The sequence below is a fragment of the Vespa mandarinia genome, chromosome 3 (genome assembly GCF_050613455.1).
Source record: "Vespa mandarinia isolate Hongniang chromosome 3, ASM5061345v1, whole genome shotgun sequence".
Taxonomy (NCBI): domain Eukaryota; kingdom Metazoa; phylum Arthropoda; class Insecta; order Hymenoptera; family Vespidae; genus Vespa; species Vespa mandarinia.
Window position 1 is genome coordinate 8545732 of NC_140812.1, and position 25143 is coordinate 8570874.

The 25143-nt window shown below is 29.3% G+C and overlaps 2 protein-coding genes across 8 annotated transcripts in view; both read right to left on the minus strand.

The window, feature by feature from the left end:
• Positions 1-182: 182 nt before the first annotated feature.
• On the minus strand, positions 183-3806 carry LOC118447859 (prestin). Its single transcript, XM_035880364.2, has 10 exons — positions 3137-3806; positions 2733-3005; positions 2459-2628; positions 2207-2371; positions 2019-2123; positions 1788-1921; positions 1544-1706; positions 1245-1445; positions 920-1168; positions 183-817 (listed from the first exon to the last, which is right to left on the minus strand). Exons 1-10 carry the CDS (start codon positions 3240-3242, stop codon positions 380-382), a joined length of 2004 nt encoding a protein of 667 aa, XP_035736257.1. The 5' UTR covers positions 3243-3806; the 3' UTR covers positions 183-379.
• Positions 3807-5529: 1723 nt separating this feature from the next.
• The window catches only part of LOC118447858 (tyrosine-protein phosphatase non-receptor type 7), a 32746-nt gene continuing 13132 nt past the window's right edge, over positions 5530-25143 (minus strand). The window contains exons 1-8 of one of the 7 annotated variants that reach the window (XM_085655846.1): positions 17879-18248; positions 15979-16186; positions 9002-9194; positions 8739-8916; positions 7989-8627; positions 7599-7894; positions 7319-7528; positions 5530-7225 (exon numbers count right to left, since the gene is read on the minus strand). In XM_085655846.1, coding sequence (XP_085511972.1) covers positions 7114-7225; positions 7319-7528; positions 7599-7894; positions 7989-8627; positions 8739-8916; positions 9002-9024 — 1458 coding nt within the window. In that variant the 5' untranslated portion in view covers positions 9025-9194; positions 15979-16186; positions 17879-18248 and the 3' untranslated portion in view covers positions 5530-7113. Of the gene's footprint in view, positions 7226-7318; positions 7529-7598; positions 7895-7988; positions 8628-8738; positions 8917-9001; positions 9195-9507; positions 9724-9982; positions 10192-10868; positions 11460-15978; positions 16187-17878; positions 18249-25143 lie in introns of those variants that run through there. The other 6 variants (XM_085655844.1, XM_085655845.1, XM_085655843.1 and 3 more) reach the window with 6 other exon arrangements.

Consider the following 25143-nt stretch of genomic DNA (forward strand, 5'->3'; position numbering starts at 1 on the left):
GTATATAATGGTAATTTTGAAGTTATTTGTAGAAACATAAGTATTTATACATAGTTCTAAAAATATATTTCTTTAATTTTATTGAATTACTGTCATGTATATTATGTACATAAGGCTTAGCATTTGTCAAATGCTTTTTAAGTGTAAATAATGTACATTTGTAATTTTTATATCACATGATAAAAAATCTAAGTACAAGGATATATTTTATATTAGAAATTCGAATTGATTTGCTCTATTAACATGTGCAAAGTATACATGATTTGACCTCTCATTGTCAACAAAATAATTGAAGTATTATGCAAAAATAATATTTTTTAATTATATCTCATTTTAAAATAATATATTGATATATTCTTAAGTACAATGTATTATATGGTCATCTTGATAAAAGAGCAGATCGAGAATAAGATACAGCATCTTCTATAGTTGCAAAAATTTTAAATGAGAGTTCTTTATATGTATACATTTCACATTTTTTTATCATCTCAAATATTGGACTCGTACAACTGGCTAAATAAAAATGTATTTGAATTTCACTAAATTCTGAAGCTACTGCATGTATTACATTAACACCTGCCGGATCTATGTAACTAACTGCACTCATATTCATAATAATACAACGTAAACCATCCTTATGTTCAAAATCCTGTTCATCTAAATGAATATTTTTTTGTTTAAGCTTTAATCTTTGTCTAATAACTTTTTGTGGATTAATACCAATCAATTTATAGACTTCAGATTTGAAATGAGCTCTATTCGCGAAATTTAAACTTCCAGAGTAATGAAAAATTTTGATTCCTTCTATTTCCTTTGCCTGTGAACGTAATGAATAAAATTTATAATATAACTTTATATGAAAATATTTATCAATAATATTAACTTTATATGAAAAAATTAAAAAATTTTTAAATCTTACCGCTTTGTATCTATTAAGATCTAAATATAAATCTGAATTTGGTATGTGACCTAATAAACATGTATATGGTCTAATACTTTGCAATAATACACTTGCAAGTGAAACTATCAATCCTGCTAATAGTCCTATATCGATACTAACTAGTATTACAATCAAGAATGTTACAATCCATATTATAGCATCGGATTTACTTAATTTCCAAAACTTAATTAATTGTGTGGCTTGTTGTAACATTCCTTTTAATGCTACCTAAAAATAATAATGAGTAAATAAATATATTAATTTTTATATTTAAATTATTTCATTAATTATATATTTTACTTACTACTATAATTGAAGCTAAAATACATCTTGGAAGTGGTTCAAAGAAAGGACCTATCCATAAAAGAATGATCAATAGTATGGAACACGATACAATACTAGCGATCTGAGAACGACCACCTACTGTTTGTTGGATTAGAGATCTGCTTAAAGATGCAGAAAATGGCATACATGAAAAAAAAGATCCAACTATATTGCTGACTCCCTACAATTAAAAAAAAAAAATATATATATATATATATATTATACTAACTTTGTAATACAAACAAAAGATAAGAAGTTATTAATAGATAACATTTTTACCATAGCGAATAGTTCTTGATTCGAGTCTACTTCATAATTAAGTTTTTGAGCAAATATTAAAGCCATTGACATGGTGATTGTATAAGAAACCATAGTTATTGCAATACTATCTACTGCAACTAAAGGCAATAATTCTAACGTTGGTAATTCTGCTGTTGGTAATCTGATTTAAGGCACCTTAAAACTGAATACAATTTAATCATTGTAAAACTTAATTCTATACAATTAGAAAAGATATACGTACCCTGTAGGAATGTGTCCCACATTTTGAATGTTGTATACTTCGGTTAAATTGCCATATTTAGACACCAAGGTACCGCTAACAACAGCAATAAGTTCTATGGGTATAGGAACACCACATTTTTTTCCAGCCCATGGCTAACATAAAAACATATGTATATATATATATATACATATGTAATGTGTGTTTACTTTGATGTAAAATATTTACAAATAGATAACACGAAAAACTTACTTTTATAAATTCATTATTAAAGACCATAATAATAATTGCTATTGTTGATACAATTGCAGACGCAACATTTATATTTGATATTTCTTTGGCTATACTTATAACAGTCTGAGAATATAAAAATTATATCACATTATATATTATATATTTTCTTATATTAGTTAAAATATTTCAAAATTAATTATACATACTTGAATAAGTTTAAAGTAACCTTTCTGTTTTGGCAGTTTTAAACCTAATAGATCTTTGATCTGTGATAGCAGAACATGGATCGCAGCACCTGTAGTAAAGCTATTGACTAATGTTTCACTAAGTAATGTGCTTATAACTCCTAATCGAAATATATACATTATGATCTAGAAAAATGTTTTTATTGAATTTATTTCTTTATTATATATTACAAGAACAAAATTATATAAAAGGATAGAATTTGGAAAACTTACTTGGAATATACCAACTGATAATGTAACTGCTGTTGCTACTTGAATTGATGTATATGAATTATATTCTTTGTCCATTTGTGTAAATGTTGTAACATTTTGATGATCATTTAATGGTACTGAGTACGATGTCACAGCTTTACCAGTCATAAGACAAACAACAGCAAATGTTCCTATAGACATATATAAAATGATTTCATGATTACTTAAACATTACAAATTTTTTTTGTAGCATACAACAATTATGTATAGTTTGTTAAGTATTCTTGATATTTACCCATCGATACATGCTTCGATGTGCCAAAAAAAAAATATACTAAAACTGGAAAGAATGCCATGTATATTCCAACTACAGGTGGTAAATTTCCTAAAAGTGCATAGGCCATTCCTTGTGGAATATGCATGATAGCTACGGTTAAACCAGAAATCATATCATAAACCAAATCGTCTTTCCATCTATATCGTTTAAGCCATGTCACAGCTGGTATCGATGAACTAATGCATGATTTCCAATTTTTACATTTCACAAATTCTTTTATATACTGAGTCACTGCAAATTATAAAGCTATTAAAAATTGAATTATATTATTGGCATCAAAAGCTAATTAAAAACATATTAGTTAACTAAGATTATTATATTTTATATTTATATTATGTATAAAATTTTTAATATAAACTTACGAGATGTTCTGGGTCGTTCATAACAATAATCCAAGTTTAATGTTTCTTGTTCATAAAGGGGTCTTTCAACTCGCAATTGCAACAATACGTCATCCTGTTTCTCCATATTATTTCAGTTATTTAAAGAAACTAAATTTTTTTTATTATTACAAGATGAATAAAAATCACTGTAGACGTTTTATTTATAAAAAAATTTTTCTCGTCAAATGATACGAGTTTGTAACAATGACACGAATTTAAAAATTCTATCTTTCAAGATTGACGGATTCATTAGAAATGATAGCATTTCTCAAATAAAAATTCGTGGTTAACTTTTATAAATTCCTTCGTTAGCTTTCATTGATGTATCATAAAAATATTCTCACAAATGTAAACATTTATACGATTTATCTTTATTATGTCATTATATTAAACGACACATGTGTTAAATCCTTCTTCTAATCCGAACATTCGCTCAGTCACGAGTTATCCCGTGATCTAAAGGTACTTGTGTATGTTTCTTTATAATATCATTGATTATATATCCTATTGCGTTGATAATCATAATTATTTTTCTTTTCTTTCTTTTTTTTTTCAATTTTTGTTTGTTTTTTTTTTTCTTTTATCCTACATCATTATCATTTTATTAAATCGTAATCACAATAATAATTATATTTTACGCAATATGACACGACTATGAGATATTGTAATGTTACGTAATAATTATAATGATAATAATAATCCTTCAATTTATTTTTATGTTTTCACGATACAATTCTATATATGCGTATACGTATACAAACATACGTACAACATATATATATATATATATATATATATATATGTATATATATCTATACATACATATATATTTATATATACACAGAATAATATTTAAAAATAAAACATTTTAATTTATAGCAAAGATATTTGTCACTCATTGACATTGATTATTTTTAAAAGATATAAACAATATTGTTTATTTCTATATCTTAATAAACAACAGTCTTTGTCGTTCAATGTCCATATGATATAATAAAATACAATTATAACGAAAGACCAAAGATTAGGATTTATCTCTTTGATTTTCTGTTCGTTTATAAGTTTTCATATTTAAACTATAGATTGTCTTTTAAATAAAATAATTTTGTTTCCACGTTAAAGAACAATAAGTGATACAAGCGCTATCTAGTCAAATAAGTATAAACAAAAATGCAACGAGGTTATTTAAATGTTATAATGAAATATTTAGAAAATGATATTACTATTTTTTTTTATCTTATAATTGTCAAAAAAGTAGGATATAGAAAAAATTTGAAAATTACAATTTTAATTAACGCGCCATTGATAAAGTTATCATGGCGGCTGAAATTTGATTAGCTGTTAATTTACCCGCGAAATAAAGCGTAATTTAACTTTACTTCAATTAATAATATATTAACTAATAAAATATAATCATTAATATTTAAACAAATATTTGTTATTATAAAATAATATTTAAATATGCGATTAATTATTATATTTACATTGTTTACTTGTTAAATTATAGAAATAAACTAATTTTCAAATGAGTACTGACAAAAAGATAATCTTCAAAGTTCTTTATCTCGGACTAATTTAAAATAAATACAGATAAAATAGGTATAATGATTAATATTTTACATATATATATATCCATGGATACTATAAACATTTATTACGTCACATAAGTACAATTGAACACCAAGGGGCTGCTAAATTATAATTATTGTTATATTCTTGATACAATTAGTTAGTCATATGCGACTTTGCACAGACATAAATAATTTATATACTCTCGTTTTGCTTAAACAAATACTCTCTTAAATATATTTTTTGCTCTCTGTACAATGTATGTACAATATACATATATATATGTATATATCACAATCTCTTTCTCTTCGTACATTCAAACTTTTATTCTAGAATTATAAATTTCGAGGAATAATAATAATTATGAATAATCTGGAAGAATAGCATAAATTAAAGCAAATACTGTTAACACGCTGATGAGGTAAATGGGAAGATTTTGATTATTATATAAAAAAAAAGGGACAATTTTTCCTCTATAGAATAACTGCAAATTAAAAAATTTTATATGTATTTGACAAATATTTTAATTAAATATATTACTAGACGCATAAAACGCTGGAATTGTAATATGTAACGATTAGGTAAATATTATTCAGAATTTTCAATAAAAATAAATATAATATAGAAATATATAGCAGGAATTCAATAATTTACTGAGGAGATAATCTGTACATATCATTTTAGAAATAATATACATACAAAAGAATATGTTTTATATCATTTAAAAATTAATGCAATCAATATTTGTATGTTTTAAATATAAATATATATATATACATACATACATATATATATATATATATATATATACAAATTGATTTTACGATATATTTTATGCGTGTATGTATATATATTGTGTATAATTTACCGACAATGCAAAATAATGTACACACTTTTAAGATCTTTTGAAATTAAATTTAAATATTTTACCATAAACCGTTTATTGCAATTCGTGCCACCAAAAAATGGGGTAACGTAAATCACATTTATTGTCAGCTAAATATTAATCCTTGTTACAAACAAGAGTTAATTGTACACAAAGACATTCATATGTCCGATATTTTCACATTAATTGCTATATAAAGTTACACACATTCACCCATTATTATTATTATTATTATTATTATTATTATTATTATTATTATTATTATTAAATATTGATTGGCATGTGAAGCAACAAACGGAATAAATAACTAAATCTATATATACATTGGTAGATATAATAGTAAGAGTTTTATTTTGCTTTTTCTTTTCTTTTTTCTTTTTTTTCTTTGTAATGAAGAGATTTTAAATATTATCGAAATAAAAAGTACTGTTCATAATCTAGAATATTTAAATAATATTATTTTAAACTACTGAACTGTATTAGTTTAAAATTTGATTTGTGAAGTTTTCAAAATTTTTACTACATATTGAACTAATAGTCATATTGTACTCTTTACATTCAGTCTTTGCTTGTAAGTTAAATAAAGATCATGAAAATCATAGTCCATGTTAAACATCAAACTTCAAAATCAACTAGGAACTACAAATAGGATAAGAGCGTTTATATGACATGGGTCCCAAATTCTTCGTCATTCATTTTCTATCATTCAAATTTCAATCATTCATAGTCCAATAAAACAGTTATAATTAATCCCTGAAATCTGCATGTCAGGGCAGTTCAGTTATTTTATGTTTTACAGCATTGAAGAGCTAAAGAAGGACTACTTCATATTTGAGAGTATAAGGTGAAGTAGTGATAATTTTCACTTCACACTTGTTTTCTTTTTTTGTTGGTTTTTCTTTTTTTCTTTTTTCGTCAAACCTACAAAAACTTATATATTTTGTGCCACATACGGAATGTATATAATTAATGTGTGAATTAAAAAATGCAACAACCCCATAAAAATCAAAAAGAAAATAAATATGTTATCTCTGGCAAATAATGGGCATTTCTATGAGATTGTAATATTTAAATTGTTACAGTAAAAGGTCATGATGTTAAGTTATTCAACCGCATTTTTTTTGTACAAATATGTTCCACATAATCAGTACTTGTTCATCAAGATAACTTTTACTTTGATTTTTAATTTGGCATAAAAAATGCTTTTTTCTTTTAGTAAGATAGATGATCAAGTGATAAATATTTGAGAAATTTTTACGTGACTCATATTAATTGTTAACGATTTGTCATGGCAGTATAGAATGGCAGCATATTAGATGAGGCAAAATTCATCCAAGTGTTGAAATAGTTCAGACCTCCTTCCTTACCTCAAGACTGACATTGAGATTCATTTGAAAGTATTTTTTGTTGTTGTTGTTTTGTGGCAGAAGAGCATATCTGGACGAAATAGGATTGTTGTAGGCTACGGTACTTGCTTCTTTAATAATCAATCAAAGCAATTTTATTCCCTTGATACAGATACTTTGCCATCGAGTGTTTGTTCAAATAAACAAAGTGCTCGATGAACAAATTCATACTGTTCTGCAGTTTGAATCATACCTCCTCTGTCATACCTTAAGTAAAATAATGATTTTATAAGTATCAAAGATTTTATAAAAATCGCATATATTATGTTAAACGAATTAAGAAATCTATGAAATTCTCACCTCATTTGACATAGAATACCTAGTACATCAACATTACCATCTTTTAAGAGTTGAGTCATTCCTATTGCTAATGCTATAAAACATCCAGTGCGTCCAATACCTGCACTACAGTGTACCACTACAGGCCCAGATAAAGCATTTACTTCTGCAGCTAGATTAACAAGAGCATCTGCTGCTTGAGGTACAGCATGATCTGGCCATGAATCATACCTATCAAAATCATTTTCTATAAGATTTTTACTCTTAATAACATATTAAGATTTATTTTTATTTTAGGTACCAGTAATGCTGTACGTGGCGTCTTTCTTTTTCATATCTAATTTCCAAATCTCTGACAGTATAACCATCTTTATTATTAATAGAGTTAACTATAATCGTGAAAGGACCAGCTTGTAAACGATTATTTTTATCTAAAGGAAAATAGATGTCACATTTTGTTTTAGCAGCTTCGTGTAATCTTGTCATCATGACAATCACAGGAACTTTTTCTGCCCAAACCATTTTCCAGAAATCTCCTACTGTATTAGCTAATGGTCCTTGTGTTGCAATATAGCATGCATCTTCTCCATCATATCCCTATTAATTAAAAATATTATCCAATATTACATCATAATTCAGTTTATAAAATGACACTTCAGTATGAGTCTAGTATATTTTATTTTCTTCTTACCCTGATATAATTGGCATTTATATAACTAGAAAGCGGATCATCAGAAGAACCAGGTAAAACTGGTAATACCACTCTAGATTGTGGATTGGGTAATACAGTACAATATCTATTTTTTATTCCAGCTCCGCATATATCAACTTTTTCAGGAAGATTCAATGGCACTTCCCAAAATTCTTTATGTAGAGATGCGGGATCACTTATTGCTTTTTTCAATTGAGTTCTAGATAAGACATTTCCAGCACTCAGTAAAAATTCTTCCGCTGTACATTCGCGAGTTGGTGTGACCATATGGGGTGGACTTTCAGGCGCTGCTGCTAGTTCTATTGTTAAACTTGCACTCGAGCCACGCCGTTCTAATAATCCTTTTGTTTTTATGCGAATTGGCTCTATTTTTCGTTCTGGTGTAGCCACAGCCATTATTTCTGGTAAACCAGAAGTGACCATAGAAGCTTTTGCTTTCTGCGTAGATACTGATGGTTTTGTTACTGATTGAGGAACCCATTGCGCTTCAACAGAACTCTGAGTACTCTTACCAGTTTTATCTGTACGGCTCACCACCCCTTCTTCTACTAGACCTCTCCTGTCACCATCTTCTGTATCTTTTTCACGCGACATTTGTTTCCGTAGCCATAACAAGATCTATTAAATAAAAGTTTTCTATTTATATTTTGTTCCAACATGATAAAGTTTCTGTTATTCATGAAAGAATTAAAAGAGTTATATGTCATTTTTTATATTATGATTTCTTACCAGAAATGTAAATAAAATAGCACCAGCAATGGCGCAAAGTGCTACAAAAAGAGGCAACTGCCAATCTAGCCATGATAGAGTAGCAGTAGAGCGAACCTCCTGACCTGTACGGGTACTGAGTTGAGCTGCTTGTAAATCCATACCAGCATCATCCAGTCCCGTCGTGGACTGCCGGATCCTATATTACATCAAACAAAATCTATGTATCTTTCAAATCTATACAATTTTAATAAAATCAAGAAAAAACCTTTAACATCCTATACCTGTGATGAGATCGAGCAGACATTCCCTCGGTAGACGTCAATAAAGAAATTGGTAGCACAGTATCTTTGTGCCACCTTTGTTCTGTGATTAAGTAGAATTTTTCCAAAGGTTTTGTATTATCATCATTGATCGAAGAGTCATATTGTTCTGCATCATTCACATAATGATGACTCAATGGTATCCCTGTACCTCCTATAACAATGATAATTAATTAATGAAATTTGTATATTTTTCATTAGACTTTCTATTCATAATTAATGAAGAAACATAAGAAAGACAATAATATTGAATATATTACAATATAGTAAAGAACTAAATATATTCTAACAATTGTCCTTGAGCTTAAACATATACATTTTTGACCTATCTTCTTAGACAAATAACATAAATAAATATTGACCTCGTATCGTATCTTTAAAAAATGCGTCGATATAACGAGAGGTCAATTGATAATATTAAAATGGGAAGAAAAAAAAAAGAATTTAAATAAGAAATAACGACTAACATAAAATTATTTAATTCTTAATGGGGATGTAAATATCACGCGTTTAACGTTTACGAACGAATTATTAAAGAAGATTTTAAAGAGAATGGGGGAAGAGAGGGATTTATGTGTAGCACAGTAATGTGACAGATGCAGTCTACGCCAATGAAAGCACTGCATGTGACAAGTAGATGAATAACATCATTCCAGTCACAAATACAAACTCGGTCAGAGAGATAGAAAGAGAGGCGTATAACACACGCGCATCCTTGTTTGCGTTGATACATGGGCGCCTTTCACGAGAGAAAATACATACGCATGTACACACACACACACACACACACCACATATACACATATATACAGGTACGAACGAAACTCTCTTCTACAAACAAAGTACATCCTGTTTGCCGCTGATACATAATGCTGTTTTGTGTACGAAGGAAGTACACGATAAAACTATGAAAAAAATAAATCAATTGAAACATTGTAAATACCTTGTATGAGAAATACGTATGTTAGGACAATGAGGAACGTCTGGTTAACGGTAAAGTGCACTTTGTGATTTAAAACTAGCGGTTGAGAATACGTCAAAACCGCCATGTTCATGTAAAAAACAGTCGAATAGACCTTCCTGCGCAAGCTCCGTGTTCGAACTGTCGCGAGTATACGAGCAACGAGTTCTGACTTGTGCTTCGGTTTCTCTCGGCCTTGTTCGGCCGTGTTCGTACGTATCGGCTCACTTAAGAGCGAGGTAACGTGCCTCGACCAATCACAATTAACGCGTGGCGTGAATGCCGACCAATCGTGACACGAGTTTACTACAAGTATTGAGAATTTGGCGGGAGGGAGACGATGTGAATGAACGTCAAGCACGTGCGAATAAACGATAGTAATGCACTTTTCCGGAACGCGATCGTCCACCGAAGAAGGTGGTGGACTTTCAAGGTCGATCTTTTTGCCGTTACTCTTGCTTCTTTTTTTTTTCTTTTTTCTTTTTTTTTCTTTTCTCTCTCTTATGACGTATCTCGACATACATACATAAATACATACATACATGCATACATACATATATATATATATATATATTTATATATATATATATGTATAAGAGATCAAGAAATGAGAAAATAATGAGTAATCGTATTTCTATGTAGAACCTTATATGACGTCTTTCTATCGAATTTTTCTATGATGTCTCATAAAATGAAGAACAATTCATCACGATATAATAATGAAGATGATTAAGCCGAAGAAAAAAAAAGAATGAAATAAAATTATACAAAGACACCTTTCTCATATAAATCGAATGTCATATGTACGTATGTATGAATCTTACATGATTATATTAAACGATTTTAATAAACATAAAATTTTGGTTACCGTGCAACAATATAGCGTCCACGCATTGCCTCATAGTGATAACAATTTTTGAAAACTTTTTAAATGTATATCCTTAAAAAAAAATTCCCGAAAAATCCTAGATTCGAAAGTTTACAGTTCTCCAGCTTCCTTTTTCTCCTGTCTTCTCTTCCCTTTCTTCTCTTTTTTCTTTTCTTTTCTTTTCTTTTCTCTTCTCCTCCTATTTTCCTTTTCGTTATCCTTTTTTATCTTTCTTTTCCCTTACTCTCCCTTTGCACTTGAAAATAGTTGAAAATTAAACTCGTACGTTTAATATCATAGAAAAGGTCGACGTACCTATATACATAGTTCGATATAGATACAGAGACAACAGAATTTTCACGATCTAAACGAAGAAGATTTAAACTCGTCCCTTACGTATTCCTCAAGAATATCTCGGTGATTCAGAAAACCGGATGCTGTTCATTCGTCCCTCTGCCCCATGTGCCCCGGTATCCAATATATTCGCTCTGTCGAATCCGCTCTTTTTCCAGTCTATGCTCATTTATCTCCGTGTTTCCTGTGCGAGCCGTTCTCAACGCTATATTTATAATTTGCGTTTGCCCTTGTGTTTCCAAGCTTCTTCTCTCTCTCTTTCTCTCTCTCTCTCTCTCTCTCTCTCTCTCTCTCTCTCTCTCTCTCGTTTTCCTGCGTTACGATAAATTGTACGAATCGAATTCGAATTTTACGCTGGTACCAAACGATTCTTGAAATTGTTATTTCACCGTAATCATATCATCATTGATTAATATTATATTATCTCGAATATCGCAAAAGCGAAATTTTCTCTATTTTAAAATATTCATAATATTTAATGTACATATGAAAAGTCATTAACACTGTTAATGTTATTTCCACTCGTTCCTCGCGTACCAAATTATTATTATTGTTATTATTATTATTATTATTATTATTATTATTATTATTATTAATTATTAATTATTAATTATTATTATTATTATTATTATTATTATTATTATTATTATTCAGTGTTTATATAATACAGTATAAAAAAAGAGAGCAATGTTGTTGCACATTCGATTACTCATGTACCAGGATTGCCTTTGGTTATCCACAACGTAACAATGCTAACCGACTATCATTGTTGGAGTAGGTAAAAAAAATCAATAAACTACCCGACGGAACTGAATCTGACTCTTGCGATATCTCTGTTCGTATTGTATCGTACATACATAAGTAGTACGTACTTATATGTACATCATATATATGTATATGTATGTGTACTCCATATATTCTCCATGAGTAGTAACGAAGTGCTATTGCCTGTTCCTTCGTATACGATAGTTTTATTATTATTATTATTATTATTTTTTTTTATTTTTATTATTAATATTATTATTACTATTATTATTATTATAAATATTATCAAATGTGATCATGCGCATGCGAGGGAGAGTTTGAGAGGATAATTAATAGCGTCCTAAAAAATTTCTCAAAAAATAATTTTCCCTCTTAATCGAGCCTCCTACGAATCTCGTCCATCTAACATTCTTCTTCTTTCGTTTTATCGTTAATCCTTTGTTTGTTTCCTTTTTCTTCCTCCTCTCTCATTCGTCCTTTGGTTTTTTTTCTTTTCTTTTTTTTTATTTCTTTCTATTATTATTATTATTATTACTATTATTATTATTATTATTATTATTATTATTATTATTATTATTATTATTATCTTTTTTTTGTTCTTTGATGCATTTTTATATTTAATCAATCTTTTCATTTAATTAGTAATCATAATGAAAAACAACGAATGGATCGTCTTCGAAAAATAGTAACTCTCAATATTCGTGGATTTTTCCTCTTCTTGAGAAGATTAAATTCCGAATGATATTCTCACGTAGATATATTGGTAGATAGGAGCCGCTAACAGTGGTTGTCATCCTATGTTTGATTTCCATTCGATCGATACCGAAATGCGACTGTTAACTGCTTTCGGCGTACCGTCGACCGTGAGCGAGACATTGAGCCACCAAACATGTTTTCGTTGTAAATGGAAGCTCGTTAAATATGAAGGGATGATGATGGAAAAAGCGACAATGAATTTTCGTTGTGTAAAAGTATAAGTGAATATGTATATATAAAATATACACATATATATACATATATTCATGTATGTATGTATATATATATATATATATATATATAAATATATATACGTATATATATATATATATATACACTTTTTGGTGTCACGATAGAAAGGCTTCGAAGCCTAACGCGTCCGCACGACTCGTAGGACGAGCGTAGAACTGACTGATTTCGAGGCTCCATTCATCCTTCTATGGGGTGCTTGCGAGCTTTCGTAGGGCGCACGCACGCTCCTATCGTGTCACGTACTTGCGTGAAATTGCTCGACGCCGATTGGCTTTCGAAGATTCATTCGTTTACGTGGGCGCTCGACGAAAAATCCTTTCCCGTTGGAGTGCGTGGGTTGACGTAATTTTGTAGAATTTTTATCATAGACAAATAATAGATAAAATTCGCGATGAGATTAATTTTAAAGACAAAAATGTAACAAACAATTGTTTCGAACTTTTTACAAAGGAATTGTAATTGTTATTTAAATTAATGAAAAAGAAAGCGAAACCAAAAAAAAAAGAGAGAGACGTGAATGATCTCTCTTTTTTCTTATTTTTTCCTTCTCTCTCTTTCTCTCTTTCTCTCTCTCTCTCTCTCTCTTCCTTTTAATCTTTATTCAATTTTGTCGTAAAAATATTTTCTTCATTCGTTAATTCAAGAATTGTGTTTTCTTTTTCTTTCTCTCTCTCTCTCTCTCTTTTTTATTTTTTATTTCTTTTATTTCTTCTTTTCAAAGGGCGGAGAGAGTGGGGGAAAGGATCAGATTTATTATCCATATTTGAAAGCACTCGTTAGAGACGATAGCTACGATAATGGTATGTAATAATTTGTCGAGACAATTCGACGAATTAGCTCGATCGTTTCTCGTCGGTTATATTGCAAAATTACCCTTCTTTCTCTTCATTTAATTCAGTATTTTGTAGAATAGTTTCGAAGGATGATACTTGTTCTTGTCTGTTGGGACTAAAAATACTGGTAGGGAAATATAAGTAGGTGTATCAACACCACCCACATGTTACTTGATATTCGATACAATTTCGTTCTGTCTCCTATGATTCGTGTTATTATTTACGACTTTCGTATTTCGCGCGTGGGAATAGATTATTTATCCGAAAAAATTATCACCATAAGATCGACGGACGTTTCGTGATTGTCCTTGGAGTCGATATAGTTATCCACTAATAATAAAAAAAAAAAAAAAAAAAAAAAAGAACCCCAAAAAGAAAGAAAAAAGGAAAGGAATTTTTTTCAACGTTTCTCTATGCGTTTCTTTTCTATCCGATGGAAAATCCTTAGATATGTCATTTTCGTTATCGAGCAGTTAAAAGAATAACATTTATGTTTTATGTATGTATGTACGTATAGATATATCTACATATATATATATATATATATATATATATATATATATATATGCATCTATATATGTCAGAACAAATATAACGATCGTAGTATTAGAATGCCCACGTTAAACCGAGTCTTACGTATTAGCATAGATATATACCCTATCCTCTCTTATTAATTTAGATATATATTTATTCATTTAGATATATATATATATATATATATATATATATTCATCTTTTCTTCTCTTTTTTTTTTCTACTTTATTTTCATATATTTTACATTGATATAATGAATCGAGGTGAACCGAAAAGTAAGCGTTCGAGCGTTATCGATATCGTGGATTATACCTACATACACGTACACATGCAGAAATGGACCCACCAAGGTCCAAAGGGTTTTCTCCATTTATATGGATCGCTGATCACATACCTATAAAGTTCACTGAGCGCTCAATGAGATCTCGTTTAAGTGACGTGTTCGACGCTATAAAGCTTCTACTGTTTGTCGCGAGTCATTGGCCGCGAACGATCCTTCTTGCTCACTACTGCAAAAAGTGCTTTTGAGAATCGCATGCCCGGCCCTCTGAGACCTTCCATTGTCCTTTCTATGCACACCGTGTCTGACACGCAGTAATGCTTCATTTATTTGAAAATATTTTTTTCCCGCACGCGCCTACTCCCTCTCTCCCCTCCCCCCGAAATCTACCTCCTGCCCGCTCCTTTCCCGTGTCCCTTTTCATTCGACCATTTCAATCGAGATTTTCTTTTTTCTTCTCTTTCTTTTTCTCTCTCTCTCTCTCTCTCTCTCTCTTTTTCTTTTTTTTCCTATCAATTTCGATTGTATGAATTTTACATATAGAACGAAGAGATAGAAAAAATGCTGCACTTCGTTGTTGATACTGGTATTATTTGTCGTTGAATTTTTATTAAAAAAATTTCGAAGCTTTTTTTCAATGTAAAGAAATGAAATTTTCAATAAACGTTATATATATATGTAGTAGTAGTAGTAGTAGTAATAGTAGTAGTAGTAGTACTAGTAGTAGTAGTAGTAGTAATAGTAGTAGTAATAGTACTAGTAGTAGTAGTAGTAATAATAGTATACATACATAGTCGATTCGTCGCTACTACTATTACTATATATATATTATAATTATAATTACTATACTATATATATTATAATTATAATATAGTATAATTCATTGTCGATTATAAAATTATTATTAACGTAATTTCAAAGGTTTACGATATCGAGATAAAAAAGAAGAAGTGGTTGACAAATTTTCATTGTCTTTTTTTTCCTTTCTTTGTTTTTTCATTTCATTAAAATCAGTTGAAAAAAATTTTTACGAATAAAAATGGACGAATTTTGAAATACAATAAAAATTAAAAAAAAAAAAATATATATATATATATAAAAATTAAAAGATAATGAAATATAGAAATAATAAGCAGTTCTTTGAAGTATGAAGAAAAATATGCGAAAGATTTGAGAAGGTAAAAAAATCGGAAATACAAAAAAGGAAATAAATATGTATCTATTTCTTAAGAGCTTGTTTTCATATGCGCGGACTAATGGGAAAATCGGTATTCAGGTATGTAGGCGTAGGCGTGTCCCTCTCAGGGTAATGAACATAACGACTACAAAGCGGTACCTTGACATTCTCTTCGGAAACGTCCTTGGAGACGGTCGGAGTGTGATTCTTTCTATTAAAAAAACGATTGTTCCGTTGTTCCAAAAGGGCCCACCAAAAGGACGATGAATTTATTTTTCCAAAGCATTCGTTTTCTCCTCCTTTCTCTTGATCTCTTCTCCTTAGAATTTTTTTCGTGCAATCAAACCTCAATCGTTCTTTGATATCTCTGTGAAAGAAAAGACAATAAAAAAAAAGAACGAACAATTTTTATTTAAAATCATTCATCATTTACATGATAATCATTATATATATATTACGAACAAACAATTTTTGTTTTTATTTTAATCGTTTTTTTGATCTTTTGAAAAAATAATATCTTCGAAATGTTTTTTAAATTGAAAATACAAAATTGAGACATCAGATCGATGGAAATTGAATTATTTAATCAAGATAATATTATACGAACGAAGTATTTCTCTAATCACCGGAACCATTCATGAATATCGGAAGAAATTATGAACGAGCTATGACCTTGACGTCTAAAGTTTTATCTAAATATCGATAAAAATAAAAGGAAAAGAAACAAAGAGAAAAAAATCTAATAAAAAAGATAATAAAAAGATGACTACGTTCCGATCGAATACTTTTATCAAACTGATTTCCTTATCAACGATATTTTTTCATATCCGCATTTTTTTAACTTATCCGCGTTATCTTTAACTTCCGTTTGGAAGATCGGCATCAGTCAATGGTCTCTTTTTATTTTTATTCCTTTTTTTTTTTTTTATCTTTTTCCTTTTGTCCGACTATAACGAATAGACACAGACGAAATAGATTAAAGAAAAGAAATAATAATTTTTTGAACAAATAAAAGTCATTCGAGAGAATGTAAATGTTTGATTAATTTTACCTAAAATTCATTATCCAATTATTAAAATTATACTTATGAATAAAAAAAGTATATTAAAAAACATAAAAAAGTATATTAAAAAACATAAAAAGTATATTAAAAAATATAAAAAAAAAGGGATAACACATTTTATACTATAGAAAACAAAATTTCATTGATATGAATATATTCTTCTTTAAATTTAGCCAACATTCTATAATTTTTTATGTGATTATTATAAAAACAAAAAAAAACATTATCGTTCGTTAAAGGTTAATCCTCTAAAATCCAATTTTTTTTTATCACTGAAATAAAAACATGAATATAACGTGAAATTTTAAAACTTGGCAAATATTAATTTTGAGATATGAATTAGAAAATTAATACGGCAAGAAATATAATAATTTTATAGCGAAGAAGGTAAAATAAGATATATATATATATAGAGAGAGGCTTAAAATATAAGAAAATCAATATATAATAGATCTTTTTTTTATAAAAATAAAAAAAGGATGACTCATTCCTTGTCTCGTAATCTTGCACTGACGTCACTATAATTAAGTAAACATTAACTTTTCGAATATAAACATAAACTATGATAATTCTTATTAACGAGATAATTCTAATTAACGAGAGAATAAAATAAGATATATATACATGTATAGAAAAAAAAAAAAAAGAAAGAAAAAAAATCACAGATCTACGAGTATGCTACTTCATAATTACATATAGGAATAAAATGTTAGTAAATATAACTTATACTTACAACAATGATTCATTTTTGGGATATATGTAATCTATGATAATTTTCTAACGAAAGGATCGAATAAGATTAAAAATAAAGGAAAAAGAAAAAAAAGGAAAAGGAAAAAAAAGGAAAAAAAAACAATTACAGGTATATGAGTATGTTACTTCAAAATTATATGATATTATATTATAGGATTAAAATATTAAAAAGAAAAAAAAAAGTAAACATAGATCTCATTTATATAAAGATAAAAAAAGAATGACTCATTCCTTATCTCGTACCTTACACCTTTTTTCCTCTCTCTTTCTTTCTTTATCTCTCTCTCTCTCTCTCTCTCTCTTTTTCTCTCTCTCTCCCTTTCTATCTCCACGTGTTCAATTTTTCGATCATCACTTGGTTAAACCAATCCTGTCCATGGCAATAAGGACGAGTAGAGAGATTATTACGACGTAGATCATGAGAAAGATGAACATCAAAAATTGAATAAATGGAGTTGACATTATCATCGACGATATTTCAAAGTTGATGTCGATGGCGATGACGATGGCGATGACAATAGCGATGGCAATGATGATGAAGATAACCATGTAGAGAAGATGGTGACTCGCGCGTTGCAACCTGCCAGTTGCATAGGACGCTTCTGAATGGCGTCTGAACGGATTGCAAAATGACGGCCAACTGCATTCACCTCTTTCGGTGGTGGCCATGGAGGGTGGCGCGAGGTGGAGTGCAGACGCGCGCATTCGTGACACGGATACGAGGCAACCCCCCTTCGATACAGTGTCGTGGCCTCGCTTTTGCCACCCCTTCGAGTAGGTACGCTGTGTGCTACCACCTAACGACGAGGACTCTTCGTGTGTGCCGTAGCTTCGTTTAAATATCCTACCCTCTTATGGTTTACATACAGAATTTTTTATTTTGTCTTTTATTTTTTTCTTTTTTTTTCTATGGACTTACCCCTTTTTCCTTTCTTCTTCATTTTTCTTTTTTAATTCATGCAACAATGAAACAGTCGTTGTTGTTGTTGTTATTATTGTTGTTTCTTATACCTATGAATTTGCAAGGGAATGTTATATGCCTTTGTAAAAAAATAAAATCGACGATTTGTTTTTACGTCGTGTCTTCTGTTCTCTTTTTTTTTTTTAATTTCTTTTTTACACTCCTTTTTTTTATCTTCTCTCTTTTTTTAGTTTACACAACGATCAAATGATATTTCAAATGATTATTTGAGTGTTATAAAAGAAATATTTGTACCCTTGCGTGCAAATTTTTTATATAGAAAATACTGTAGACATATCATAAATATGAGATAAATAGATTTAGTAAAGATCATGAAAAATATAATATCATATTTTCTATATATGATTTTATATATATACGTACATATGTAGGTATATAAGAATTTTCTGATGATCTATTGAGATCGTAGAAGCTATCGAAGATGGACAAAAAAAAATACTAATAAAAGAATAGTGGATTTGCGTATCGATTAGAATGGATAATTGAAAGTGTATAATGATCAAAATTAAACATGAATATAATTGAACCCGATGCTCTTCGGAATTTTTCTAGTCCTTCGTGGAAAGAAAAATTCTAGAGAAAGAGAGAGAGAGAGAGAGAGAGAGAGAAAGAGAGAGAAATAGATAGAGATAAGTATTTTATGAAGTAGGAAGCCGATGACATTTATCTTTAAAATGTTAGGTCGTCTCAGGGAGAAATCCGTCCTTTTTCCACTTCTTCTCCTTCCTCTTTTCAATCCTCCTTCACCACCACTTTTGTCTCTCCAAATACGACAGGGTTGCTCATGTGAGAAAAGAGAGAAAGAGAGAGAGAGAGAGAGAGAGAGAGAGAGAGAGAGAGAGAAATACGAGAAAGAAGAAAGTAGAAAACATTGAATGAAATTTCGTGGTTCGCGAAGAATAATTGTGACTCTCAAAGGAAAGTGATAGTATCCTTTAATTCGCATTAAAACTGAGGTACTTTCGTTGATGAAGAAAATAAATTTCTCTTTTATTTCTCTTATTTTAATTAAAAAAAAAAAAGAAAAAAAAAGAGAATTAAATTAAATAGAAAGAAAAAAAAGAAATTGTAATCGAAAGATTACCCAGAACATTGGTACTACCTTTTATCCTATCGTTTCACACAATATTAAATAATTATATTTAATATAAAATATATTACATATTACGAGCTAACAAAACTAAATTTCTCTCTTTAGCTGTTGTTTTTGAAATAAAAAAAAAAAAAAAAAAAAAAAGAAAAAAAGAGAGAAAAAAACCCAAAAAGAAAAAATAATAAAACAAATAGATAAATAAATAAATAAATGAACAAATGAATAAAAACAATTTTAACGATATTAATTCTATTAATCGAACGAACTTAATGCATTTATCGTATTTTAAACGACATAAAAAGTTAATTCCGTGTACATATTATTTATATACCGAGAAAGGTAAATCCCATGATGATGATGACGACGATGACGAAAACGTTTGTAACAACAGTTCTTGAGGGAAGTCCTACCACCAGGGAGATCGAAAAAGAGATTCCTGTTTCGATCGTAAAGGCAAGGACTAACCTCCACCCTTTCGCTCGATAATTCATCCCCTCTTGCTACACCGTCGGAGATTCCCTTTTTTATTCTCTCTCTCTCTCTCTCTTTTTTCTTTTTCTCTTTTTCTTTCTCTCTTTTTCACTCTTTCACTCTCTCCTTCTCTCTTTCCTTTTTCCATTCCGCTCGACCCTGCGCGCGTAGTGGTCGAAGAGTTGGGGCCGAAGGGGTGACTCGGTGGGAGGAAAAAGCTGAAAGGAGGAAACGTTGAATGAGGACTCAAGGTTTGGTAGAGTGGGAGAGGGTAACCGTGGTAGCTCTCTCACGCTGCCAGAGAGAGAGAGAGAGAGAGAGAGAGAGAGAGAGAAAGAGAGGAAAAGCAAGTGCCGGCCGATAGAGAATGAGAGAAAGAGAGATACAGAGAGAGAATGAAGAGAGAGAGAGAAAGAGGGAGAGAGAGAGAGAGAGAGAGAGAGAGAGTGAGAAGGGGGTGAAAAGGAAGGGGGTTGAATGTAGGCTAGTCTCGTCGGCGTACCGCGTCCCCAATCGATACACGCAGCAAACCACTCTATGCTTCTTGTTCTCTCTCTCTCTCTCTCTCTCTCTCTCACCCTCTCTCTTTCTTTCTCTCTTTCTATCTTTATCTCTTGTATTTTCCTCTTTACACGAATCGAATCATTGTTCACATCATTCAAAAGATCTTTTTTTTTGTTCGGATAAAAACATAGAATGACGTACATTGGTGTGTGTGTGTGTGTGTTTGTTGTATATATATATATATATCTATGTATGTATATATGTATGTATATGTACGTTAGTATAGATAGTGTGATGAGTAATAACAGGGAACAAAAATATTTGTCTTGTTTTCTTTTTTTCCCTCTTTCTTTCTTTCTTTCTCTTCTTTCATTTATCTTTTTTCTTTTTTTTTTCTTTTTTTTTTTCTTTTTTCTTTTTTTCGTTCGATTCATTATATCAGCCATAATAACGAGTACCATTTAACTAAATACATACTCGAAATTTCATTTTATTACAATCGAGTGATTTCGTTTAATCATAAAATAAATGATGTTTTGTAATAATGTTATATTATTTTTTTTTCCGTGTTTGTTTGAAATAAAAAAAAAAAGAAAAAAAAAAAAGAAAAAAAATAGAGAAAACGGAAAGCAGAAAAAAAGATTTGAAAATAGACAAACGACTCTATATATTCGCGATAGATAAATAGGTAAATATTAATTTCTCTCTTTCTCTCTCTCTCTTTCTTTTTCTCTCTCTCTCTCTCTCTCTTTCTCTCTCTCTCTTTCTTTTTCTCTCTCTCTCTCTCTCTTTCTCTCTCTCTCTTTCTCTCTCTCTCTTTCTCATAGGTCATAAAGAGTTCCTTTACTTTGATGATGAAAAGGTCGAAACTATTTATGGGTTTATGCGCATTGAATTTGATTACCGGATGTCCTCCACCTTCAACCAAGTAAGTAAGTACCTATTACTTGGGAGGCTCGCCCGCGCGAAATTCGAAAAAAGAAAAGAAAAGAAAAGAAAAGAGAAGAGAAGAAAGTATAAAATGTCAGTAGCAGGAGGAGGATGATACCCACGTATTGATACACTCGTACGTAATCCCATAATAACACGTATGAACATGATTTTATTTATAATTGTATAGGACACGTTCTATTGAGAAATAGATAGATAGATATATAGATAGATAGATAGATAGATAGATAAATAGATAGATAGATAGATAGATAAATAGATAGATAGATAGATAGATAGAGAGAGAGAGAAAGAGAAAGAGAGAAGGACACATGTTATTACTACACGTATTTAAGTGGAAAACGTTTTAACTAGTACGCCATTTACGACAGTCTGATGCTACTGCAAAAAGAATAAGAAAGAAGAAAAAAGAAAATAGTGAAAAAAAAATTAGAAAGAAAGAAAAAGAGAAAGAGAGAGAGAGAGAGAGAGTGAGAGAGAGAGAGATAATATACACGCCCACGGTGTTCGAAGAACCTCGGTAATTTTATATCGTTCCTGTACACGAGAGCGAAAGCTTGTACAAAGCGTCATCTCCCTGAGGTCACTTGAAATCAATTTAGCCAGAGGGTTCCTATTATTAGAAGTCGCTTTACTCGATCTCTTCATCTCTCTCTCACTCTCTCTTGCTCTATCAATTCTCACACAAACATATATCACATATAGGCATATACGTGTAGACGATATTTTGTCGGAAAAAAGAAAGAAAAGAGGAAGAAAAAAAAATTATTTTTTTGTTTCCTCATTCCATTAATCTAACTACTACTACTACTACAAATACTACTACTACACATACGCACATAAAAAAAAATTTGTTTTTCTTTCTACATAAAAATTATATAACGTAAAAGTTATATAGTATTATTTATATCAATATAATTGTTGTACTGTCTATATATTGAGAGTATAATATATATTAAAAAATTATTATAAATTTCGGATACATGAAATAACAGTTAATTATTTTAACTATTTTTTTTCTTTTTTTGATAAAATAATATAAAACAATAAATATATATACATATATATATATATAAAAATTTTAACGTGTAAATAATACTATTCGAAAGAAGTTATGTAATATTATATTTCGTGTCATCTCGAGAAAAACGTAATAAATAATCGTGTTAAAAGTAAATTCATTAAAGTTAGAAAAAGTTAAAGTATTTCGTAAATTATATTCAATCTAATCAAAAGTGTCCCGATCAAAAGTGATTTATTGTTTATAGTTGTGTATGTGATATATGTATGTGTGTGTGTGTGTGCGTGTACGTGTGCATGACTACTTTTCTAACAAGAAATTTTAATTCAAGCCTCGTTCATTGAAAATTCTTACACACCTATACCAGTTTAGAGCTTTCAACATAGAAATCTCGGACCCCCGTCGAGCTTAAAGATTCAAATCTTAGCAAAACTTCTTCAATGCTATCCGTCGTTACAATGGCTTTCAACTAAGAATATACTTTTTCTTTCTTTTTTTCTTTTTCCTTTTTTTTTCTCTGACGACATTATTGTAATGTAAATACATAAGCGATCATCATAAATCATATCGTTTTCTCTTGGAAGAAAGAGAGAGGAAGAGAGAGAGAGAGAGAGAGAGAGAGAGAGGAAGAGAGAGAGAGAGAGAGAGGAAGAGAGAGAGAAAGAGAGCGACGTCGTGAAAAACAAAGACATTCTTTCGTTATCTTTATCGTATCACTGAAATTCTTCTTTTAAAATTCATAACAACATGAATAATATCATGTCGTATTTTTTTCTTTCTTTTCTTTCTTTCTTTTTTTTTTCAATCGTCAGCATAGATATTGATTTCACAAAAAAAAAGAAGTTCATTTATAGCGAGTGGATTCGTTTGTAAAAAAACATTTTTAATACGATGACAAGTAATATTAATCCTTCCGATGAGTTTATATATATATATATATAAATGTACATATATATATATATAAATATACATATATATATATACATATATATATATATATACATATATATATATACATATATATATATATAAATATACATATATATATATATATATATATATATATGTTTATATGAAGAGGTTGTCCGTCCATAGATAGTCCTAGAGAAAATATTTCACAATTGATTGAAGTTATTAGAAAGTTTAATATACGAGAAATTTGCATGATTCCGATGAGTCAGCTATAAAGTGCACGTGTAAATATTCTTTCTTTTCTTTTACTCGTAACTTTTTTTTTCTCAAGTTATGAATCTCGAAAGTGGTCTTCTTTCTTGGTTTTTATTTTTTCTTTTTTATTTCTGATTATAATGTTTTTCGTTTTCATTATTTTTTTCATTTTCTTTCTTTCCTTTCTTTTCTTCTTTTTTTTTTTTTTGCATATCTATACACACAAAGTAGCCGTCATTTGCAATTAAAATAGTATGCGGTAAAAAATCGTTAGTGTGCATAGGTTTACGTGATAATCGGCATCTTAACTATTGAAATAATTACTTTGAGTTGATATAATAGTTTTTCAATTTGATAAAAAATCCTCAGGTTATAATATAATCTTTTGAAGTTTATGTAGTTGAACTATTGCGTAGGACAGGATCATTGACCTTGATCATTGACTCGTCCAAATGAACTCGTCCAACCACTTGATTTGTAAATAATATATATATATATATATATATATATATATATTACTCATTCTATGCTAATATAAAATACTAGTAACTGATATCAAGAAGCTCTTCTGAATGAAATACCGGTGGAGTGCGTACGTACGAGGATCGATCGATCGTCACTGGTTGGCACGATTGAACGCGCATAAATAAATAAGTCTCATTCATCCGCTCGGGACAAGAGGCTGCCTTGGATGGCTCTTACTATAATCACAAAGGAAATGAGATCACGATGAAAGTGCAATTTTGTGATTGTAAACGGATGTTGGCTTTGATATATAAAGTTAAATGATAAATTAATTATATATGATAACGATGATAAAACGAAAGAAAGAATGAAGTATTTTTGATCATCCGATATATTTTTTTTCGGGAGATCAATCATATATATATATATATATATTTTTTTTTTATTTTTCTAAATATCTTTATATATTTTCTATGTTCTTCTTATATTTTCTATAAGAAGAAATTGATCAATTAAAATGATTATCAATGAAGTTATAATTGATGAATTTTTTTTATCATTGATATAATATAATCTCGAATATCAATAATAAATAGTTAAAATTTAAGAACAAAGAAAAATTAATGATTAATATTGGAAATATAACTATTAAATTAAATTATAGCCAATTAATTTTATATATATATATATATATACATAAATATAGATACCTTTGATCATCTATCAAAGAGCACGAGTAATAATAATAATAATAAATGATTAATAACTGAAATAATTATTATTAATAAAATAATCATTCATATTTCCTCTCTCTCTCTCTCTCTCTCTCTCTCTCTCTCTCTTTTTATATATTT

Bases quoted from the DNA above. Each gene is read 5' to 3' on its own strand.
- LOC118447859 (XM_035880364.2), bottom strand. From the start codon at position 3,242: ATGGAGAAACAGGATGACGTATTGTTGCAATTGCGAGTTGAAAGACCC. The intron at 3,006-3,136 runs GTAAGTTTATAT...TATAATTTGCAG, and splicing joins TGAACGACCCAGAACATCTC to TGACTCAGTATATAAAAGAA. The intron at 1,707-1,787 runs GTACGTATATCT...GCCTTAAATCAG, and splicing joins GTGGGACACATTCCTACAGG to ATTACCAACAGCAGAATTAC.